The 22,730-nt window shown below is 37.4% G+C and overlaps 1 protein-coding gene across 7 annotated transcripts; it reads left to right on the top strand.

Moving 5' to 3' along the window:
* Nucleotides 1–7: 7 nt before the first annotated feature.
* LOC147483731 (cysteine desulfurase 1, chloroplastic-like) lies at nucleotides 8–18,787 on the top strand. 7 transcript variants are annotated; one of them, XM_086580394.1, is made up of 8 exons: nucleotides 8–4,467; nucleotides 5,025–5,160; nucleotides 5,274–5,433; nucleotides 5,539–5,725; nucleotides 15,358–15,457; nucleotides 15,764–15,922; nucleotides 16,214–16,291; nucleotides 18,518–18,787. In XM_086580394.1, the coding sequence occupies exon 1, from the start codon at nucleotides 2,564–2,566 to the stop codon at nucleotides 4,457–4,459; it is 1,896 nt and encodes a 631-aa protein (XP_086436520.1). In that variant the 5' UTR covers nucleotides 8–2,563; the 3' UTR covers nucleotides 4,460–4,467; nucleotides 5,025–5,160; nucleotides 5,274–5,433; nucleotides 5,539–5,725; nucleotides 15,358–15,457; nucleotides 15,764–15,922; nucleotides 16,214–16,291; nucleotides 18,518–18,787. The 7 variants fall into 7 exon arrangements, with proteins under 7 accessions (XP_086436520.1, XP_086436521.1, XP_086436519.1 ...); XM_086580398.1 differs by lacking the exon at nucleotides 18,518–18,787 and adding an exon at nucleotides 6,739–6,884 and having other exon boundaries at nucleotides 3,940–4,467; nucleotides 16,214–16,577; XM_086580395.1 differs by lacking the exon at nucleotides 16,214–16,291.
* Nucleotides 18,788–22,730: the final 3,943 nt, after the last annotated feature.

Genomic DNA, 22,730 nt, shown 5'->3' with positions numbered 1-22,730 from the left:
TGTTCTCTTATTCAGTTGAGAATAGGACTAGCACGTGAGAATAGTTGGGTTTGTTAGGCTCAAATCTATTTAACAACTCCACTCTCCAAGCTTCATCGTCTTCTACCTCAAACATATTCTGTTTTGCAACAAGTTCAACAAGTTACAGTAAAGTCTTCTTCTTTAATTTTCATTGTTTTCTCTTCGTTGATATGCAAAGTCTTCTTCTTGAAAATACTAGGTGCGCAGGTTCGAAAATCGTTTTGTAGTACTGCTACTTATCCTTTGGTCTTTTTTTTTCCTCTGTATTAAGGTTATTTTAGTTATAAGTGAACAACACTATGTACGAGTCATAGCAGCATCGACCTTCAAAGGTAAGGTTCAGAAACATAGTTATATTGACTCAGAGAGTCAGAGATAGTATTCTCTTTATAGCCCCTTGGTATATATGCTACAAAGTTAACAAAATAACAAGGAACACAAATTTCCAGAAACAGCCAACGCATTGAGTACTAAAGCTTTGCGATAACTCAGTAGGAAAATAGACTTCTTTGGACCCTGATGCTGGAGTACTTAGTTCTTCAATGAGTTCTTGATTCCTCCTAAAATGTACACCAACGGAAAGATTAGTATAGTTGAACAATAACAAAGAAATTTAAGATACTAAAAAGAAACTTGTGCAGATGCATAGTCAGTGAAGTATTCTTTCAAATACTACTTACCAATAGAGGGTAGAGTTGACATAAACTTCAGCAAAATCTACATCAAGTTGAATTTCAATAGAAGCAGCACTGACTTCCAACATCCATGTAGCCGGGTTACAGCCATCTTTGATCTCGGTTATCCCTGGGATGGCCTGCAAGATGTTTCAAGAGTCGAGATGTGTAAATAGGTCCCGAACATGGATTCAGAATAGTCGAGACTTTCTGCAAATTTAGGCACTCATGTTTTAAGTTTATCCACAATCTTAAGAAATTCATTATTTTGTTATAATCTAGTTCGAGAAATCTCAGTGAGCTAAACTTGGAACAGTTTAATCCCATGTAGGCTCTGAAGTTAGCGCTATAACATTACATTTGTCTCCATCAAATTTCAAATGGATAAAAGAGAAGCATAGTTACATTTGCTAGCTTGGTTTGTAGGAATTACTTTTAGCTGCTTGTTGAAACCACTGACGCATCAAGACTCTTGTTGAAATAAAAGACAATTAGTAAGACTAGCCTTGGAAGGATACTTGTGTATACTTGTATTTTTCAGTTCTTCCAACTGCCAGATGATGCAAAATTTACTCCATTTTATTTCAGCGTAAATTTACTTGTATAGGGACATCAATTTCTAGTTTAAATGATTTGTTCTGCACCTTCATTAGATTTGTGGTTTTTGCATGTGCGTGGTTTTTGCATGTGCTCATCTGCTCTAGATGGCTACAAGTGCTTGACATTAGAATAAACAGATGTAGTATATTGTAGGATACATGACTAAGTTATTAGTTGGTTAGAATGGTATTTCAAGATACTGAATACACTGGAGTGTTGTAATAATATATGTACAATTATAGGTTTTTGCTCACGGGCCTTCCTGGTGAAGGGCTGTGTTGCTATCTAACGAACCGAGAGCTGTAGGCTGCAACTGTTATTTACACACTTACAGGTTTAGGTTAGTCGTGCTGACAGACCTGACAGACCTTCCTGATGAACTGCTGTGTTTGTCGTCTTGACTGGGAAGAACTGCCGAGTGCAATTGTTATATGATTATATTATCTTGCTTTGGATTTGGTATGTTCAAGAAGTTTGTTGTCTGCAAATGGTTATTTTCTTGTCTTAGATGATGGGTGCTTGCTTGCTGTTCCCTTGATTTTTTTTCACTAGCCCAAGTTTAGAAATTGGAGCTCTCGACATGGATTCAACCCACACAAGTTCATTCGTTGAACATGTAACCAGAATGCGTCAACTATTTTATACTAGCACTTCCTAATCTTTTTTAGTATTAACATAAACACTTGAGCAGTACACATTTACTCATTGACTTCTGCAACTGCTTCTTTGCCTGTAAATACGTGTATACATTGGTCAATGGCCATGAAGTGATCTCTTCTTTAAAGGTGCAGAGTTCGATATCCAACTGGGTACGTGAAAGTTTTTGAGGTAGGGATAGAAGTAATAGAGCGTCACATCAAAGAATGGCAAAGTAATAGATAGAATCTTGCTTGACGTTAAAGCTTTGTTGTGGTATTGGTTCTCAAGATTCTCCGCAAGAAGGAATTATTTGTTTGAAATGATGATTTTTTATTGGAATACTCTCTTAAGTAGTAATGGGATTTAATTAGGATACTAGGGACAGTATGAGGATATGTTATACCTTGCTTCATACATCAATAAAAGTTATGCTTATGTATCATTCGTATGAGAATCTCCCTCATATGTGCAGTGTGCACTATGTTATACCTTGCTTCATACATCAATAAAAGTAATGCTTATCTAAAAAAAAGAAAAAGAAAAAAAACTTGTTCCGATTGCCATTATTTAAAGGAGAGCTAGGTCCATCCTTCACTTCTTCAGACTGTGAGACAACAGAGAAACAATTAATGGCAAACCATGGTTGTATCAATGGAACTGTACATAATTCTAAGATCTCTTCCCCTGTGCCTGTTATTGGCTTATACATAGCCGCGGCTTCTTCCGTATGCATGCTACTGATGCTTTATGATATCGTAGTTGGATATCGGACAAAGAAGCGATGGCTACCTTGCAAGCTATTCACACTCAATTCTGTTTCTCTAACTCTTCTTTCCATAGCAACTAAACTCCCCGCTGATCTAACAACCTCAATGCCGAGTGACCTGGATCAGTTGTCTAAACTGTCTGGGACTATCTTTATATGTGTTTGTATGGGTTTTCTCATGCCTTCTATTGGAAATTACAGGGATGCTGATATTTTTTCAAATTTGATGGCCTTGAGCATTTTCGTTATATCCATAGTCGTAAACATCTGTATACAAATACATACTGGAGTTATTGTTCTGTTCATCATAGAACATATCATAGTCTTGTGCTTTATGGTGCTATTGCTCTCAATGTTTTGGCAGCTTTATCCGTATACTAAAGAGAATAATAGCTTCACCACTGGGAGCTATAATACGCTTGTTAGAGAAGGTAGCAGTAGCATGTTAAGTCGATTGAGGGGATGTTACCTATGCGTTTATTGCTATGATCCACAATTTACAATAAGCACAAACCTGGTGTCTGCCGGTGTTGGCACAATCTGCCTGTTGTGTTTAGTCATCTTAATACAAGCTTTAATAAGATCTCTCGTTTTAAAGCGGGTGAAGTTTTGTTCTGGGGTGTCTGATTATGACTGGTCGATGCCAATAATAGTTGTTATCCAGATTCTGACTGTCATAGTTGGAACTTTCCCAATTGTCTTTAGATGGCTAGCATTGTTTAGGCGCATGAAATTCCAAATTTATTCGAATGATTCACCTCCTTATCCAATCTTGAAAAAGTGGGTGAGTGTCTATATATTATACAAGTTCTGTGCATGCTTATTCAATAGAATAGTCTTGATAGTGTCGGGGTTGATAGTGTTCCCACTAGCGCTAGTGCGTTTCTTATTATTTGGTTCGTACATAGACGATATAGACATGCATGATCTCGGGCCTGAGTATATTGTGCGAAAAAGTGTGGATGATATAATCAGATTAAGGAAGGCTTGCTGCAGTGAGCCACTTACTAATCTACTGCAACTCTTTCGAAAATACCCATACCGCCCTGATTTTGATCCAATGGAACATCCTGTGACTCTTGGAATGGTACTCCTTGTAAAAATTGCACAAGTTTCCTTACCAGGTAATCTTGTTGGATCTCTAGTACTCGCATGCAGACAAGCCCAACAAATCACTCTCTTCATTGACCAAACACTAATACCACCAACAACGTATCCGTTCGCAAAAGAATTCTTTTCATATGCAAAAGATTTGTGGAGAGATGGCGACTTTAGTGGTCTGCTCCCCAAGGAGTATCGTCAACGTCAATCCGGTTTGCATCTGGATCTGAATCGTGCTCGTGACATCCTTTTAAAATTGAAGGAATCACCGGATCTCGATTATCATACGTTTGTTGGGTTTTATCTTCGTGTCATTATTGATCGCATCCTTGCTGAAACCCACTCAACGCTTGAAGATCTATATACATCTATAGAGAAATTGTTTGTGGAGATGTTGCATTGTGTTTTTAGACAACTACCGATTGCTATATTCAAAAGCCTGAGTGAGAGCCCAACTGAGGAGTTCGAAGAAAGAGTACGACTTGCCATGAAATTCCTCTTTCAAATCGAATCTTTGGACGATCATATTCAATGGTCACTTCCTGAAGGATCTGGTATCTCAGAGTTTCTAACGGATGAAGATTTGACAGAGTTTAGAGGTCCAGTGGCACGGTTGAATGAGATTGTTCGGAGGCCTGCAGGGGAAAGGGAAGTTTAAGCGCCAAAGTAAGGGTTTTTTTATTATTTTTTATCTGAAGTGTAAAAGCTAAAGTTTAATTAACTATTCGATTTCATTTGTTTGGAATTGTCACTTGGCATGTATATTTTTGTTTTTGATCATTTTATCTCTGAAGATTAGATTCATATTATGTTTGGTCGTATTATTCTTCTCTTTGTCGGTAAAATTTTATTCTTTTTTAAAATGGAAGGAATATTATTAAAACTACCAACTTCATTGAAACTCATAACCCCTTTTACCCTTGGAAACACTACTTCAAATGTTTTTGCTGTTGAAAAACAGTCAATTTCACTTGGGCATATTACTAGACCCGATTTTCCTATTCTCAACTAGGTATTGCCAACTCTTTTAATGGTGTGAAAGAATTCATCTTGGATAGTGGGATATTGGGTTTAGACTTGTTTTAGTATTGAAAGTAATAAACTAAGGACGTTTGAAAAGAGTTATGGATAAATAAAGTGTCTTTTTGTTGGACAATGTTACCGTTTTCATTAAAAAAAAAGATTTAAGAGAAATGCTAATATGGTTGTTTTGGGTGTTGTAGAATGTGAACAAGTCAAAACTGGTCTACTTGGATATAATGCAGCAACTTCACAAAAGCCTAATGCTGTTTTGGACTCTCTACAAAACTATTACTCAACCTATAATTCCAATGTGCATCGTGGTATTCATTTCTTGAGGTACTTATGTAATCTAGTATGTTTTTAGATCCCTTTTAACACAGTTGATGCAAGAAGTTTTACTGAAAATAATCTTCATCATGAATTCTAACTAATTTCTCCATGCACTTTAGTGCAAGAGCCGCTGATGAATATGAATCAGCGAGGATAAAGGTGGCTCGTTTCATTAATGCATCAAAGTCTACTGAGATTGTTTTTTCACGAAATGCGACAGAGGCTATGAATCTTGTAGCCTACTCTTGGGACCTATTGAATTTAAGACCAGGGGATGAGGTAAATCCTTGTACTTGGTTGTCTCTTTTTCACTGGTTACCCAAGCATTTCAGCCTTGGGGCACTTTGCTTGTCTCCTTTAAAATCTTCTTTTGCTTTCATGCAGATCATACTTACGATTGCCGAACATCACAGTGTCATAGTTCCTTTTCAAATTGTGGCTCAAAAGACTGGTGCGACACTCAAATTTGTTAGTTTAACAGAAGAAGAAGTTCCTGATATCGATAAGTTGAAAGAAATGTCGTCAGAGAAGACGAAACTTGTGGTCACTCATCATTTCTCCAACACTCTTGGTAGGTGTGTTCTTTTTCTTATTTAAACTTTTCTGTTCTCCTTTCTCATGTCTTGTCTCGGTTAAAGCTTTTATTCTACCTGGTGTGATGGCTTGATGGGTATGTTCACCCTTCATAGATGTTCACATGACCCTTTCTGAAAGAGTGTGTGGGCTTAAAATAGAAGAGCGAAGAGAGAATGCTTATGTTTAGTTGGTTTTAGGTTATTTTTCAAGGTAAGTGATAATCTAAGGTTAGAATGAAGATGGTTATTGGACAGAAATATTCTTTTGAAAAATTAATGGAAAGTAGGACAGTGTGGGTCGTAGTTCACTATAACTTGGTGTGGCATGGGAGTTGATTGAAAGCTCGGGGAGCTCGAGGTTGTCACACTGTTAAACTCAGCAAGGAGAAAAAAAACAGAGTTTTCTAGGTAATTACAAGAGGAATAGACTTAGGGGACAAGAGTTGATTAGGTGTATGCAATGAGTCGAAACCACGAGAAAAGACTGACCACATGACAAAGAAATGTGATTGGTCCGGACAAACAACTTAAACCACCTCGAGAAAATGGGGGCCGTTTTGAAGGGGTTACCTCCAAGAGGAAATGGTCGTTTATATCCATCTTCTTCTTATACTCTAAATAAATCCAAAGATTTAATTTATTCACTGCTTTAGAATCACCAAGATATTACAAACTAAGTTACTTTGTCACGGATCTGAAGTGACTGATATCCCCGATTTCTTTTGGTTTTGTTAATTCATTCTTGTCGAGTTATCATTGTCATGGTCAACATTTTATAGCTATCTTGAGGTTGACAATGTATAATTCATTATTTTGTGATGTATACTCTATTTTCTTCGTTGATTTACATCCGTTGTGTGACATTGTAATTATAACTAGGATTTTCCAGTGTTTATTATTTTGTTGAATAGAACAGGACTGGTTCTATTCTTTGTTGCATTTGACGAAGTTCTTAGTTCGATATGTTGTTTGAACATTTTTCCATAATGGATTATCTTTGTGTTTTTAGGTTCTGTTCTTCCAATTAAGGATATTACAAGTTGGTCTCACAATGTTGGGGCAAAAGTACTTGTAGATGCTTGTCAAAGTGTTCCACATATGGTGGTTGATGTGCAAAGTCTAGATGCCGATTTCCTTGTTGCATCATCGCACAAGGTTCGTATAATCTAAAATGAGGCTTTTGAAACCTATTTCTACATGTATTTTAATTGTTGTTACTATGTTTCATCCCTATGATTATCCATACATGAAATTAAGTAATAAACATGTCTCATATGTGTGGGCCTACAGGCGCTGGATTCCTATATGGCAAAAGTAAGGTCTTGTCTGGCATGCCTCCTTTCCTAGGTAATCTTGGACGGAAAGGGTTTTCTTAGTAAGAGATTTTAGCTGATATTCAAGTTTTAAGACTGGTTCTACCACAATGTGTAACTTGCTTTCTTATGTTTCAGGCGGTGGCGAAATGATTTCTGATGTATTCTTAGATCATTCCACTTATGCGAATCCACCTCCTTCCAGGTTAGTGAATTTGTTTGGAGCCTAACATACACTAAACTACAAATTGAACGGCTAGAATTGTGCACTACAAATTGAATGACTAGAATTGTGTTTGAAGTTAGAACCCATTATTTGATGAGTCACATAATTTAATTTGTAAAAGAGCACCGATATATATATCTCTAGAAGATTGATATGGTCTAGGTTTACGTCTAGAAAGTTCATTTGCCTGGTCATTTAATCGCTTGTTAACTATTCTTTTTCCCTTTTGCTTTCACACACCTATTGTCTTTCATTTTGGGTTAGGTTATTGACACCAAGTCTATGGTTTAATCACCGCAGACCGTTGTTGCTCATCTACCTACCCCATATTGGACAAATGGTCCGCTTTGTATGCATATTCGTGTATTTATTTGATTGCTTAAATTCCTTAAGTGAACTGGTTTTTAACAAGAACTTAGAAACTCTAATTGCTAAATTAAAACTTTATGATCGGATCTTTTGTTTATAACAGAACATAACCTTTTTCCTTTTTTGTTGGCAATATCACATGCTTGCCTATCTTTCTACTACTTTGAAGACACACTTCCAAAGATTTAACTATTCTTTCCTTTTATCTGCTAGTTTCTTGTTCTCTATTACCCTAAAACGAGTATTTATTTTCTACAAAGTTTGAAAATCTACTGAAAACCTTATGATATACAATTTAAAATTTCTGTAATTTTGGTTTATCTGGAACAAGATGAAATCAGTGATGTAACATAAATCTAATGCATGTAATAACATGGTTGGCGGTCCTATACAACTCATTTTTTTTTCCTTTTCCCTTTTTTTTTTTGAAAATGAAACAAATGATAAGGTACTGTTTACATAATAAATTAGTATATAAGGCCTTCATTTTGAAAAGGTCCTCATTCACTAGATCTTAAACAGGTTTTGTGACTAATAACTTTAGGGTTTATTAGTGAAAACCCCCCATTTTATGACATGCTTTTGTGTTTACCCCCCAAATTTTGAATCATCACAAAAGTCCCCCCACTCCGTCTTGGCACCGCTCAGAAATCATCCATATTTGCTCTATTGGCTAAAATACCCTCGAGAGTAAACACAAACTAAAAGAAATCGGCCCAAGCCCAACTAACTAAATTAAACAACGATCGGGTGTATAGGATCACCATCATTCTCATCTTCTTTCTCATCCACCAAACCAGCAAACCCTAAGCACTAACCCACCGATTTAATATATTAAACCTCATAACCGCCCGGCCGAATAACAACCGCCCATCGACATTCGCGAACCCAATCAACAGCCATCACATCCTCACAAATAGGATTCACAATCCCTTTAACAACTCCCACATGTTCGTGGTGGTCGAATAATTAAACAACTCTTGTTTACTTGCATACCTGCCATGTAACATGTGAGTGAAGTCATAAGAATATGAACGGTTTTATAAATGGGCCCAAATGATGATAAGTGGAGTACATGGTCAAATGAGTTCAAACTGTTTAAGGAATTGATCATGGTAGTTATTTTGGTTTGGTCAGTGTTGGGTTTGACTTTGAACAAGACTATGTGTTCTATATGACTCATTTTGATTGTTTGTGAAGATGAAGAAGAGAAGGAGAGGAGTGGAGGAGTTTGAAGAGGACCTTTTACTTTGCTGACAAGTGTGGGAACAAAACCCCTAAACAGTTAGACTAGGTACAATTAAGCTTACCCAGCCACCTCGATCTCTCACCTCTTGCTTAGGATGTCCATGATCAGTAGCAAGAACTACTTGTAGTCAACAATTCAACAATTTTTCTTATCTCTGTCCTATTATATTACTAGTGAATGCCCGTGCCAGTCGGCACTCTAGACACATTGCTTTTGAACAACACCCCAAGAGAGACCATCTCTATGGTAGCATTGTATCGATGATATAACCATTTCCAACAGTTTTATACTTCATAATCATTTCATACGCATACTCAAGTGAGATACTCAAGTGAGTTTAATTATTGCAATTCTATGCATTTCATTTCTCACAAACCAACTCATTACACATACTCTTATACATTCATTAATTTAATACATATCAGAATGAGAATGATGAAAATAAAGGGAGAGTCTTCAATTAAGAGCATCATCATTTTTTTTTTAAAAATAAAAAATCCAAAGAGAAGTCTCCTTTGTATTTTCAACATTTCAAAAACCTAATCCTGTCATAACCTGAAAAATCAAACAATACAATTCTCATAGATCAACCATACCAAAATATATAACTTCATATTTATACATAACACAAATTACTTCTAAAACTAAAAGACAACTCATTAAACATTAAAGAAGACTTTGCATAATTTTTCACCTGGGGCTAATTCTAGTAACGAAAGGGAAAAATAAAATAAAATAAATACTCCACGCCCACTTATCGAGTTCCTCATTTCTCTCATTCTCCTCTCTATGCATACTGTTCACACCATTCTGCTACCATATGGATAAATCCGCCATGGAGCAAAGACTACAATCATGTCGCTGAAAAATTATGGCAATTTAACTTGGTACCTGCAAACAAACCACATACACATGATTTTTTTAGACTTGATACATTTAGCATATTGTTTACAAAAGAGATGGTTTTCAAAATAAAATAATCTCTATTCTTATTTTTAAGTATCCACGCTATCATCAACAAAAAAAAACTATCATAAAAACTTACATAGCATATATATGGATACAATATATTCTTTATTTTCTAAATCAATAAAAGTAACATTCTTTAATTTCTCACTTGCCTTTTCTCATTGGTATCAATGTCCTTAGAGAAGAACTTCTGGGTATACGACATTTGTAGTACAATTTCTTGTATTAGGTGGAAGAAAAACGGATATTCTTTTTGAAGAAGTACATCTGGACATGGCCACATAGAGTTGCCCATGACTGAAAACCGGTGTCCTCAAATCAATGCCAACATATTTCACTGACTGGCCTTGCGACTTATTAATTGTCATGGCATAAGCTAGTCGAACAGGGAATTGTCGTCTTGATAGTTTGAAAGGCAACTCTGCATTTGAGGGAGCCAGAGATATTCTTGGGATGAGTACCCTTTTTTATCCATAATTGTTTCCTCCACAAACTCTTTTGGATAGCTTTTAGTGCATCGACCATTTTCCATACATGAAGCACTCGGATCTCGATCACCACAGGGGCCATGAACCATGCACTTCTTCACTGTTTCAAACAATGCAGGGTGGGTGTCGGGTCCGGAATTCAAAGACATACAAATTTATCAACTTGCTCACTTTGTTTCGATCTTGTCATCATGCTAAGAAATAAAAGGCAATGCATGTGTGGAAGACCAAGGCTTTGAAATTCAATGGTATAGACATATGCAACCACCGAACCGAAGATATCATTCTTCAAGATTTCTTTCATAATTGCTTTTCGTTTCAGCTCGAATACCCGTGCTAACTATTTCAGGGCGAAGTGTCGGGTTTGGTGTTCCTTGAGCGCATCTTTAATTTCACCGCCAATTAGGGTTTGCAGTCACCGTAAAGAAAAATATCCGGGTGCTTATAGTGCCGGGTGATAGCCATTGAATCCTGAAAAATCTCGTACATGTGCCTTGGACTTCCAACATGCGAGGAAGGCAAAATGAACCGTTGGCCAATTTGATCGGGGACTTAATCCCTCAAGTGCAACATCCGTCAAGCACTTGTACACATCCGAACGGATGGTGTCTTGATTTAGTCTAATGTATCGCAGACGGTTCTCGTTCATATGCAGCCCAAGCATCAACCAAAAATTCATGCAACAATTTACACCCCAAAGAAGATGGATGAGTACTCGTGGGTCGTTCAAACAAACGGTAGGCGTAATACAATAATTGGGTGAGTCTTGCATTGCTTGGAGCATTTCTCTTGGCGTCCCACAACTTCAAATCGGTGACCAACCCAAATCCCCATAAGGAAACAAGAACATAATGCAAAGGCAAATAAAGCGGGATGACATTCGCTTATCCGTTCCAACTCATGCCCTCCTCTCAAAGCGAAGTACAATATCACGCATGGCATCAACCTTACTCCCATCTCCGGGCAATACCACCGCAATCTCATCGGTTTGCCGGAAGGTTGTACCTTCGTCTATCCAACGCGGATCATAGTGTAGATGGACCGAACATTGTTATTCTCGAAGCATTTTCGGTTAAAACCTCAAATGCTTGCTTATAGATATCACAAAACTTGTGGTCTGCGCAAAGAGTTTCTTGTACAGTTTTCAACACTTTCCTTGACAAATTCGATTACGATTATGGCGGTGATCCAAAGCAGCTAGGGATCATAAATATAAAGTTGTGAAAACTTAGGTTCCATCCCCGGATCGGCAACAATGAACCGATTTGATGCCGCGAACTCTCCATGAACGATGAATGAGGTAGGACCACGTCCATGTAACACCGCGATCGTTAAATTTACAACCAAGACTGGTAAAGGCATTACACACATTGTATTGCCGAATCTGCTCACGGAATAATCTTGCACGCTTTATTAGATCCTTCAATAAAGATTTAAGTGCCGAGGCAGTGGATAAAGAAGCGGTAGCTTAACTTTTCCTTTGTAAACAGCAAGTTCCAAATAAAGGTCGGTTGCGCCTTGATTTCGATAACTGTTCATCTTTCCAATGAAGGGCCGAACAAAATGGACAAAGAACATCCATCTTTCCCAAAAAGTGACGGCGATTTGGAACTGGAAGCGCATGGCCTCTATGAGGATTAAGAATTTCTTCTTCACTTTCGTCAAATCTAGTCATATCATGATCACTGCAAAAATAGACCTATGATATATCACGCTTTACGGTATGTTGAAATTTAACATAAGAGTGAGAATTTAAGTACTTGACTTACATAGTGTTATCCTCACAACTTTGCATTGTTACATCTTTTGTGAATGGAGGCTGGTTTTCTCTGTGAGAGATATTATACATTGATGAAGAGGACCCAACTTCGTACATTGACCTCGTCTTCTTAAAGGAATCTGCTGTGTAATCAGACATAACATCTTTTTATCTCTGTCTCCGATTTTGTTGTGCTATAGTCATTTGATCGTGATCTAGAGGCACTTGCATTTCCCTTTCTCTTCGAAGACGTTGTGCAACAGATCTCCGATTAGGAGGTGCAATAGATCTTTGACTGGGAGGCACAACAGATAACATATTGGGAACCGCAATAGAACTTCGATTAGGAGGTATAACAGATAGCCTAGTGGGAACTGCAGTGGATCTTCGATTAGGAAGCACAAATGATAGCCTATTGTGAGCTGCGAGAATTTTCGATTAGGAGGCACAACCCGATAGCCTATTAGAGCTGCATTACATCTTCGATTAGGAGGCACAACAGATGGAGAAGGAATAGATCTTCGATTATGAGGCACAACAGATGGAGAAGGAGTAGACCTTCGATTATGAAGCACATCAGATGGAGGAGTAGATCTTCGATTAGGAGGCACATATACCAGATTCGGGGGCGTAGCATATCTTCGATGGGGAGGCACATATATCGGATTGGGAGGCGTAATAGGATGTCGTGCTATGGAATTGACTGTGTGAATTAACGACTCCTTTCCCCTCTCTTTCATTTCTCCAGTTTGTGATAATGAAGTCGCGACCTAAGATACTCCCGTTAATATGTTGATATAGTTGTACTCGTAAATAACAAACAATCAATATAATAATAGATATGGAACTGGACAAATATATATGTGTGTGTAGGTGTGTGTAAATCTATGTAAAAAAAAAAACCAATTTCGTTACTCGAGGACTATGTTCAAGTGATATTTAAAAGTGGTTATGACACAAAGTGAAATCACATAATAGTATTTCATATTTGTTGGTAATTTGCTCTTTGCACGACTGAATTAAGCTCTTTCACCATGATTGCCTAGAAAAGAAATTATGCAGAAAAGTTAAATGGTATCATAACTGAAATGATGGTTTAATAAGGAGAGTTTTAAGAACAAAAGCGGGTGAAATATTATACCGGAATATTGGTTTAGGGGAGCTCGACCAACCACGTGAAACTCAAGAGAAGCTCATGAATATCCTCCCCTAACAAAAATGGGATTTGAAATACTACAGTCCTTATTGTAAGCTATTGACTCCAATCCTCTCACTTGGAAGTAAAAATAAATTTCAAATACTACCTAAAATAACATGAAGTAAAACAGTTTGCCAAATATCTAACGAAAAGCGGCACCAATATCATACAATACATCATACAAAATAAAGCAAATAAATAGGAAAATGGTATATGGAGATTGCAAAGCTGTCGTGAGAAGAAAAGTGATGGAAGGAGTACTTTCGGTTAAAGCTTTCTGTTTTCACAAAGTCTACAGGAATCACATACGTAACTTCCCACCATTCACTTAACTCAAGTCTACCAGAGTTTACATAAAGTAGCATAAATTACTAAAATTATTCATCGAAAGGTAGCAATACTCTGAAACATAAGTTTAGTATTAGAAGTGACTGATGGAAAAAACTATTACTGCTAAGGCTTTGACTGTTACCAAAAGTGGCCGATGAATGTGTATAAACAAATAAAATAGAGGCCAGCCCACATGATACTTGAAGTACATTAACTAAACATAGAGCGATATAACCAAAAGTGCATTATACACACCATCTATGATGTATAAACTAAGGAAAGAAAAAAGGCATGCACCAAAGGATCATACTGCCTTACTGTTTATGGCTTTCAATCATCAAAGTATAAAAACCAAAATGTATAAGGAGAAAACAGTTTTTTCTCGAGACTAATAAAGTCAGTGAAGTTCTTAACTCTAGCCAAAAAATGTTAGTTCTTGACTATGAAAGCTCAATATGTTTCCATCAAAGTATAAAAACCAAAATGTATAAGGAGAAAACAGTCTGAAGCAGTCTCGAGACTATGAAAGCTCAATGTTTCCAAAACTAAACTATTTAAACTCCAACCAATAAATTCAAATCAGTCTCGAGACTATGAAAGCTCAATATTTCCAAAACTAAACTATTTAAACTCCAACCAATAAATTCAAATCAAACAACAGGAGCCATTACACCATTAAATATAACTCTACAATCAAAAACAAAACTCTACAACTCTAAATCAAACCAATGGCACTTCGTAGATGGCACTTCGTATACAAAAGTCAAAACTCTACAACTCTAAATCAATGTTAGATATGTAACTCTAAATCAAACCAATGGCACTTCGTATAAATCATAGGACAGATAATTACCTGTATACTGAGATAATCAAGACAGCTCAAACATTCTTTGCTGCCTTCTTTGCTGTTAGGATTTGGGGATTTTGGAGTTCGAGTGCTCAACGTTGAGGTGAGAAGATTGGTAAACCCAGCGACAATGAGGTGAGAAGTTCCCAAATGATGAGGTGAAAGTTTTTGGTAAGAAAAAAATCGAAACTAAAAAATCTAAACTAATGTTTCTTGGGTTCAAACTCAACAGCCGTTAGATTTTCTCAAAATAGATCTGGACCGTCCTTTGTTTGTAATTTTGTCTTTTAGTGCTAAAAAAAAACCTTAGCTTATTATATAGATACTTTCACCATTCCAATCATTTTAATTGAGTACTTTTTTGATGACCTACGCTTTGGAATCACTATTGGAAAACTGAGTGATTGTCTTTGGTTTCTTTGGTTTTGGTTTTAATTGGGGAAGATGATGAGTCGACTCAATTATTGGAATTTTGATGTTAAAAGATTTTGAAATTTCATTTGGGATATGATCATTTGGTGACATACATTTGTGTTTACCCCCAAGGGCATTTTAGCCAATAGAGTAAATATGGATGATTTCTGAACGGGGCCAGAACGGAGTGGGGGGACTTTTGTGATGATTCAAAATTTGGGGGGTAAACACAAAAGCATGTCATAAAATGGGGGGTTTTCACTAATAAACCCATAACTTTAAAAAAAAGTGACAATCTAGTTTCTAAGTAATTTAGAACCTTGTATGTAACAAAACTCGCTTTCACTTACTTACAACTTATATACGACTATACGTAATGAATCCCAGGAAAGAAAATAGAAACTAGAAAATGTTTGATCTTACTATCAAAATCTGACATGGATCTTTATTTGCTCAATTGTATCAGATTTGAGGCTGGAACTCCTGCAATTGGGGAGGTTATAGGGCTTGGAGTGGCAATTGATTATTTGTTGGGGATTGGCATGCAAAAGATCCATGATTATGAGGTGAGCAAATCCTTCCCACCCCCTCCTCTCTCTTTCTTCTCTATATGTTTCTAGTGATGTCACCTTGTTGGTATCTTGATTATTTACGAATTTTAGAACTGCTAATTGGAAAGTATTGGCCAAATCATCTCTTTGCTGTAGCTGGCTGTCTTTTCAGCACTTAGTTATTGTTAAATATCCTTTTAAGTTGTGGGATTGGAATTGAACAAGGAAAGAAAAAGAAAAATCATTAGGTTTATCTATAATTTTAAGGTTAGAGACTTTAGAGAACGTTGTTAAAGTACTCCTTGCTCTGTGTCCATGCAGATAGAGTTGGCTACATATCTTCATGAAAGCTTGCGTGTGATTCCCAACGTCCGCATGTATGGCCCTGTTCCTTGAGAACACGTCAGTTGTGCTGCTCTTTGTTCGTTCAATGTTGAGAATATACATCTAACAGACATTGCAACTTTTCTTGATCAAGAGGTAAGATTGTGAAACTTTTTCAAATTTAGTGAGAGACACTTGTTTATTGTGTGTTACCTTCATCTTTAGTCAAAATTGTTTGTTATGTCTCTAAATATCTATTATATCATTTGAGGAGACTGGAGAGCACTCGTGTCTTCATATTTTTACTGTATCTATCATTCTATCATATTCTCCTAAGAGGTATTTTGTTGTGTATGTGTGAATGATAAAACACATTCTTATTATGGATAAATATACATGTAACACATGTTAGCTACCTACAAGTTTCTGACTTTCTATGTTTTTTAGTTTCAGTATGGAGTGGCTATCCGATCAGGTCATCATTGCGCTCAACCTCTCCATCGATACTTGGGAATTAATGCAAGTGTGCGTGCTAGTCTCCACTTCTACAACACAAAAGAAGATGTTGATACATTCATTAGAGTCTTGAAGGGAACAATTGACCCCTAATTTTGTGCAACCGTGATTTACTCCGACACATTTGTCTTGAACTTACGTTGGGACTTACCTATTTTTTTTTCTTAGTTCTGAGGACATGAACATCCTCATTATCCCCACTTCAAGAGAATCTGACGGTTTACCTTTTGTTTTCTTCTCAAGTTGCTGTAAGGAGGGACATATTTTTTTTTACCATTCTGACAACGTTGAGATATCCCAATGAGCAGTTTTTTCTAGGGAAGGATCATAATGGTGAGTAGATCGTACTTCACTAGAATTATGCCTCTGGTACACTGTATGGGTCCACATGTTGTCAGGACAATGCAAGGCTGTAGCCTTCCCAATTGGCGCCTTTAGGCACCTTGGCTGCTCCTTACGAACACCTTTGACAACAAATCCCAACCATTTTCACTAATCTCAGCCTCGGAGGGACCGACTGCTTAGCTACGCCTTTGACAACATAGATTTATATAGATGGCTGAAGTTATTGACGAATTGTGTGTTTGATGGAAGAAGTTTGTAGATTCTAGTACACGTCGTCTAAATTACTGATGAAATTACTGGCCTTAGGTTAAGACCTCAGAATTTATTTGTTCAGATGGGTAGTTTGCGTGGACGTATTGGTGACTGATTACCTTTGGATAGCTTTAAATATTTTTGCATTACTTTTTTAGCTTTGTTTTTGGATAATATTGGTGATTCATAAAGGGTGCGGCTTTTTATCTGATTTTCCATTTTCTGTTGTTGCCCATATAGTTAACATTACCCTCTCAAGTATTTGAATGGATGGTAAACAATAAGATAGAATGGATCCTATTGTTGGTGTGAAGATTTCATGTTTTCTCTAAATAGAAAAAGAGGGTGAAGAAATCAAACTAGAATTTGGAGTTACCTCAGATCATGAGATTCTATTTTATGTGATTTAGACAGTGTTCTAAAAAACGGCCTAGGTGTTAGGCTGTGCCTAGCCGAACTGTTTAGGCTTATAATCGGTGGTCCGATTAGACGGACCAGGCGGGCTGATTAATTGGCCTAGGAGGTGTTTTTTTTGTTTTTTTTTTTTTTTCAATTTAAGTGGTCTGTCCAAAATAAAACGCAGACTTAAAAATTAATGTTACAAGCCCAATTTGGAGAGACGTGGAGAGGAAGAGTTAGAGAAATAGTGGAATGTTTGATATTTTCATCCTTTTGTCTTTGTCAGTTATGACTTATGAAACATGTTTGTTTTGGAAACTCTTATGCCTTTTTGTTTCAATTTTTGAATCACGAGACATGTTTTGTTCACATTTCACTAACATGCATTTTAAGAAGTCTGTAAAGTTTCATTTCTTCATTCTTCATATATACATACACATTTACACTCTTACATATATATATTTAATAAATAAATAAAACCCCGCCTAGCACCTAGCATGTCTAGGTGCTCTCCCACCGTCCGACTACCTCCTAGCATCTTTTAGAAAACTGGTTTTAGAAGTAAGATGATGAAAGGAGCCAGTTCTTTGATATAAAATTGTTTTCTTGTGTAATTTTCACTACACTAGTGGTAATAGAATCCCAGAATTTAGGTCTCATTCTGTTTCAAAGAGGCCAACAAATGGGAGAAAATGGAAAAAAAAAGCTTTTGTAGGTTATTTGAATAACAAATCATTGTAGATTTATTCGTATATATATTTGTTATATGTATTGTTAAGAATGTTCTATTGCAAGTTATGAGTTAGCAAAGGTATCTTCCTACCATATATTTACATTGATCACACTGGACTCTAACGAAAATGTTTATCGTGTACTTCCTTGTCCTTGTTAATACAGTCCGGTGACCATTGCTTTGTCGTACACTTGACCGTAAACAATTACGTGTTTGCTTAGGAGGATCTCCTAGGTTTAGTGCAACCATGATTTACTTCGACAGATTTGTCTTGAACTTACATGGGACTTGCTACTTGCCTTTTTTTTTTTTTTTTTTTTATTTGTATCTTATTCGTGTGTACATGACCATCCTCATGATCCCACTTCAAGAGAATCTGACGGTTTACCATTTGTTTCCTGCTTGAGTTGCTGTAAGGAGGGACATAGCCAGGGCCAGTTTCCGTTTGGCCCATCTTTCATTATCCTTTTGCAGTCTATGCTAACAGTTTCTCCTATCGGATGCAGGTATGTCCAGAGTTACCAAGAGAAGGAGAAGTTGGAACACCGGTACAGAAGTAATGCATCATCTGCTTCACGTGAAATGGAAGATTGATATTTTTCTTGTTAGGCTTTAAGGTTGCTCTAAGCGCAGTAGAGCTGCAGTTTTACATTTCTTGCCTTGTTAATGTATTGAAAGTTTAAACATATTTTGTGTGTGTTTTCCAGTAGAATAAGCAGATATATACTGTATTACAAATTTAGGACATCAATTTATAGTTGAAACGATTTGTGGTTTTTGCATGTGTGGTGGTACTCATCTGCTGTAGATGCCTACAAGTTGTTGACATTAGAATAAACAGATGTACTGTATTACAGGATACATGACTAAGTTATTTAGTTGGTTAGAATGGATTAAGGTCACTAAACCCACACAAGTTCATTTGTTGTACATGTAGCCAAAATGCTTCAACCATTTTATACCAGCACTTCCTAATCTTTTTTAGGTATTAACATAAACACTTGAGCAGTCCACATTTGAAAGGATTTACTTGTGATATTCGTCGGTTGATGGTTTACAGACGGGCCTCAGCTTGGGTTTGGTACTGGCCCAACGGGCAAAATCAGGCCCATTTTCTGATTGAGTTTCCAATCGCTTAGAAGAAAAAACATAGTACGGTATGTAGTGTCCTCATTGAATGAAAAGTCCACTGGCCGCCCGTGTCTTTTTCTTTCAGAATTGAAAAGCAAACGCATCTTTCTACCTTAATTAAATCCGGAATTAGAGTTCATAGAGATCATATCGTCATCAAAGTATTCCTCTGCGGTTTTGTACACCTGCCTTTCCCTACTGCTTACCAGATGTGTCTCTCTGCAAACAAATCTTCACCAACAAGTAATAAGAGCCTTCATAAAGTGGTTGTTGACTGGAACAAACTTCCTGATGATATGTTAAAACTGATCGTTAAACATCTTGGGTTTCCTGATTTTGCGAGGTTCGGATCAGTCTGCTCTTCCTGGAGATCTCTTGCTTCAGTTGGCATCCACCTCCACCACAAGGGTGGGTCGTCTACCATGGCTAATTGTTCCCTACTATGATGTTGTCGGCCAAGCCCCTCCAGCCAACACTAGGGATAACTATTGTCCCGACCCTGTCTTGGGCTTTTTTAGTATTCTGGATGGAGCAATTCATAAAGTGGATATACCAGAGTTACAGGGACGTCGAATCTGTGGCTCTTCTTTTGGATGGCTAATTACCGTTCATGGGAATTCAGAGTTTCAACTCCTGCGTCCCTTCACTGGGAAAGTAGTCAACCTTCCTCCACTCACCACGTTCCCCCATGTTGGAATTTCGGAAGAAAAACACAATTCCCTAGTTTATATTGTTAAAGACTGGTTTAGGGTCTTCCCTGACATGGTATGGGACACAAACCGCATGCGCAATCGGTACATATATAAGGCTATTACATCCCCTAATGCTGAATCTCCAATTGTCATAGCTATTCCCTACCAACACGCCATGTTGCTTTTCTATAAGCCTGGAGAGGACAACGACGACCCATTTATTTGGAAGAAAATACGAGGTGGCTACGTCAAAGGAGGATCACGACAACGACGTCCCGTTTACTCCGACATTACATTTTACAAAGGTGACTTGTATGCTTTGAGGTGTAGAGGAGAGGTTGATTTAGTGAAGGGCCTCGATGGTCCTTCTCCCACTAAGTCATTATTTATAAAACCCAACCGGGAAATGTCCACGAGAATTATTATGGCGGCAGCGGCGGACGCAATTATCTCGTGGAGTCTTCAACTGACCTTTTGCAGATAGAGAGGAACTATGGTGCATATATCCAACACAAAGAAGAAGAATATTATCGTCTCACAATCAGTTTCAGGGTTTCCAAACTAGACTTTGCCGAGCATAAGTGGGTGGAGGTTAAAAATCTAGGCGATCGTGCATTGTTTTGGGCCCTAATAACTCTTTTTCCGTGATTGCATCTGATTATCCTGGATGCCGGGGAATTGTATCTACTTCTGTGATGACGATATGCAAATGATCAACATGGGTCATGATAAAGGTGTTTTCGATCTTGGTTCTGGTAATATTGAGAAAAATTTGTACAATTAATTCCATTACTGTTTGTCCTCGCCCCTTATGGTTTTCAGCGAATTCATACTACTCAAAGCCTTGTTTAGCCGAAGGACTTTCGAGACATTGTATGAGGATTTTATCCAACACAGCAAGAGAATGGTATCGTCTAGCTTACAATCTGTTTCAGGGTTTTCAAACTAGGTTTTGGGGCAGAGCATAAGTGGGTGAACATTAAAATCTAGGCAACCGTGCAATGCTCTTGGTCCCCAAATAGCTCTTTATCTGTAATTGCATTCGATTTTTCCTGGATGCCCAGGGAATTGTATCTACTTTTTGATAATGATGTGCTTGTTATCAATATGGGTCACGATAAAAGTGTTTTGATTTTGATTTCGGTACGGTACTACTAAGAAATTTGTATTGTACAGTTGGTTCATCTAACTTACTTTTAGATAAGATTTTAATTAAATCATATCCGATCCGTTCTTATATTCTTCATGCGTGATACGCCGAGTTTTGTTTCTACGTGGGAGTTGATGAACTCTATCGAGTTTTGAACTCTTCGAGTTTTGAACTCTTTCGAGTTTTAGTCGAAGTTAAGCAACATATTCGGTGAACTTCTGTCGAGTTTTGAACTCTGTCATTATTATCGGAGTTCAAAACTCTTTGATTCGGTGAACTCCCAATGTCGTATTCTTCATGCCATGATACGTAGGAGTTTTGAACTCTGTCGAGTTGATGAACTCTATCGAGTTTTGAACTCTTGAGTTTTGAACTCTGTCGAGGTTAAGTTGATTAACATATTCGTGAACTCGCCGGAGTTTTGAACTGTCGTGTATCGATTGATACTGTTTTCAAAATTCTTTGAACTCACGTCGTATTCTTCAAATGATGTATTCTATAGGAGTTTTGAACTTCTGTCAGGAGTTCGGTGAACTATCGAGTTTTGAACTCTTCGAGTTTTGAACTCTGTCGAGTTCGTTGAAGTAGCATATTCGGTGAATTTCTGTCGGAGTTTTGAACTTCTGTCGTATTGCGAGTTCAAAACTCTTTCGAGATTCGGTGAACTCTGTCGTATTCTTCATGAGTGATTAGGTCGAGTTTTGAACTCGTCGGAGTTGATGAACTCTATCGAGTTTTGAACTCTTTCGAGTTTTGAACTCTGTCGAGTTCGTTGAAGTAACATATTGGTAAACTCTGTCGAGTTTTGAACTCTGTCAAAGTTTTGAACTTCAAAACTATTCGGCTGGGGAGTTAGGTTAACTCTGTCGTATTCTTCATGCCGTATTACGGAGTTTTGAACTCTGTCGGAGTTGGTGAAATATCATATTAGGTGAACTTTGTATTTGTCGAGTTTTGAACTCTGTCATATTCTTCATGCCGTGATCGAGTTGGTGAACTAACATATTCGGTGAACTTTGTCGAGAGTTTTGAACTCTGTCGAGGAGTTCGGTGAACTAACATATTCGGTGAACTCTGTCCGGAGTTTTGAACTCGGCGAGTTGATGAAATAGCATATTTGGTTAACTCTGTCGGAGTTCGATGTTTAAGTTATTTACCTTTGTTTATGTACATTGGGATTTTTATTTGTTTTAAGTTATTTATATTTTTAATTTTTCGATTTATAGAAATGGAGACGAGAGACATCAATCAATATCGAAGAAGGCGTGGTTGGGTCTTACCCCGTCTACTAAAAACCCTGTTCAAGAGCCGCATAAACATTAGCTGCTCCTTATATAGGAATGACTTTTACAAGTATTGTGAGGCAAAGACTTATTACAAAGAGTATGGTCAACAAGAGGATTTGAGACTTCGTGTTGGACGACTTCTAAGCAACAAAATCAGGTGGATTTGGTTAGTGGTTGTTCTTGGTTTGCTCGCGTGAAGGGGTTAAGACTCTAAGAGAGATGAAGTCGATCAAGAAATACATCAACTATCGGTGTGGTTGCCAAGCTAGAATTCGTATTAAGAAAAGAATGCATGAAGAGATATATGAGGTCGGCGTTGCTCATAATGACCATAGTCCGCGGTCACGGTGACCCCATGAAGAGAATTTGCATGAAAACTAACAAACATATGCACGAAGCGGTGAAGTGCTTGACCGAGATATTTAGTGATAACGGTTTATCTGTTGGGAAAGTGGCATCT

Source organism: Coptis chinensis, chromosome 8 (genome assembly GCF_015680905.1).
Source record: "Coptis chinensis isolate HL-2020 chromosome 8, ASM1568090v1, whole genome shotgun sequence".
In the NCBI taxonomy this organism is placed as follows: domain Eukaryota; kingdom Viridiplantae; phylum Streptophyta; class Magnoliopsida; order Ranunculales; family Ranunculaceae; genus Coptis; species Coptis chinensis.
The sequence above is the reverse complement of the archived record's forward strand: the minus strand, read 5'-3'. Positions and strand labels throughout refer to the sequence as shown.

Bases quoted from the DNA above. Each gene is read 5' to 3' on its own strand.
- LOC147483731 (XM_086580395.1), top strand. From the start codon at position 2,564: ATGGCAAACCATGGTTGTATCAATGGAACTGTACATAATTCTAAGATC.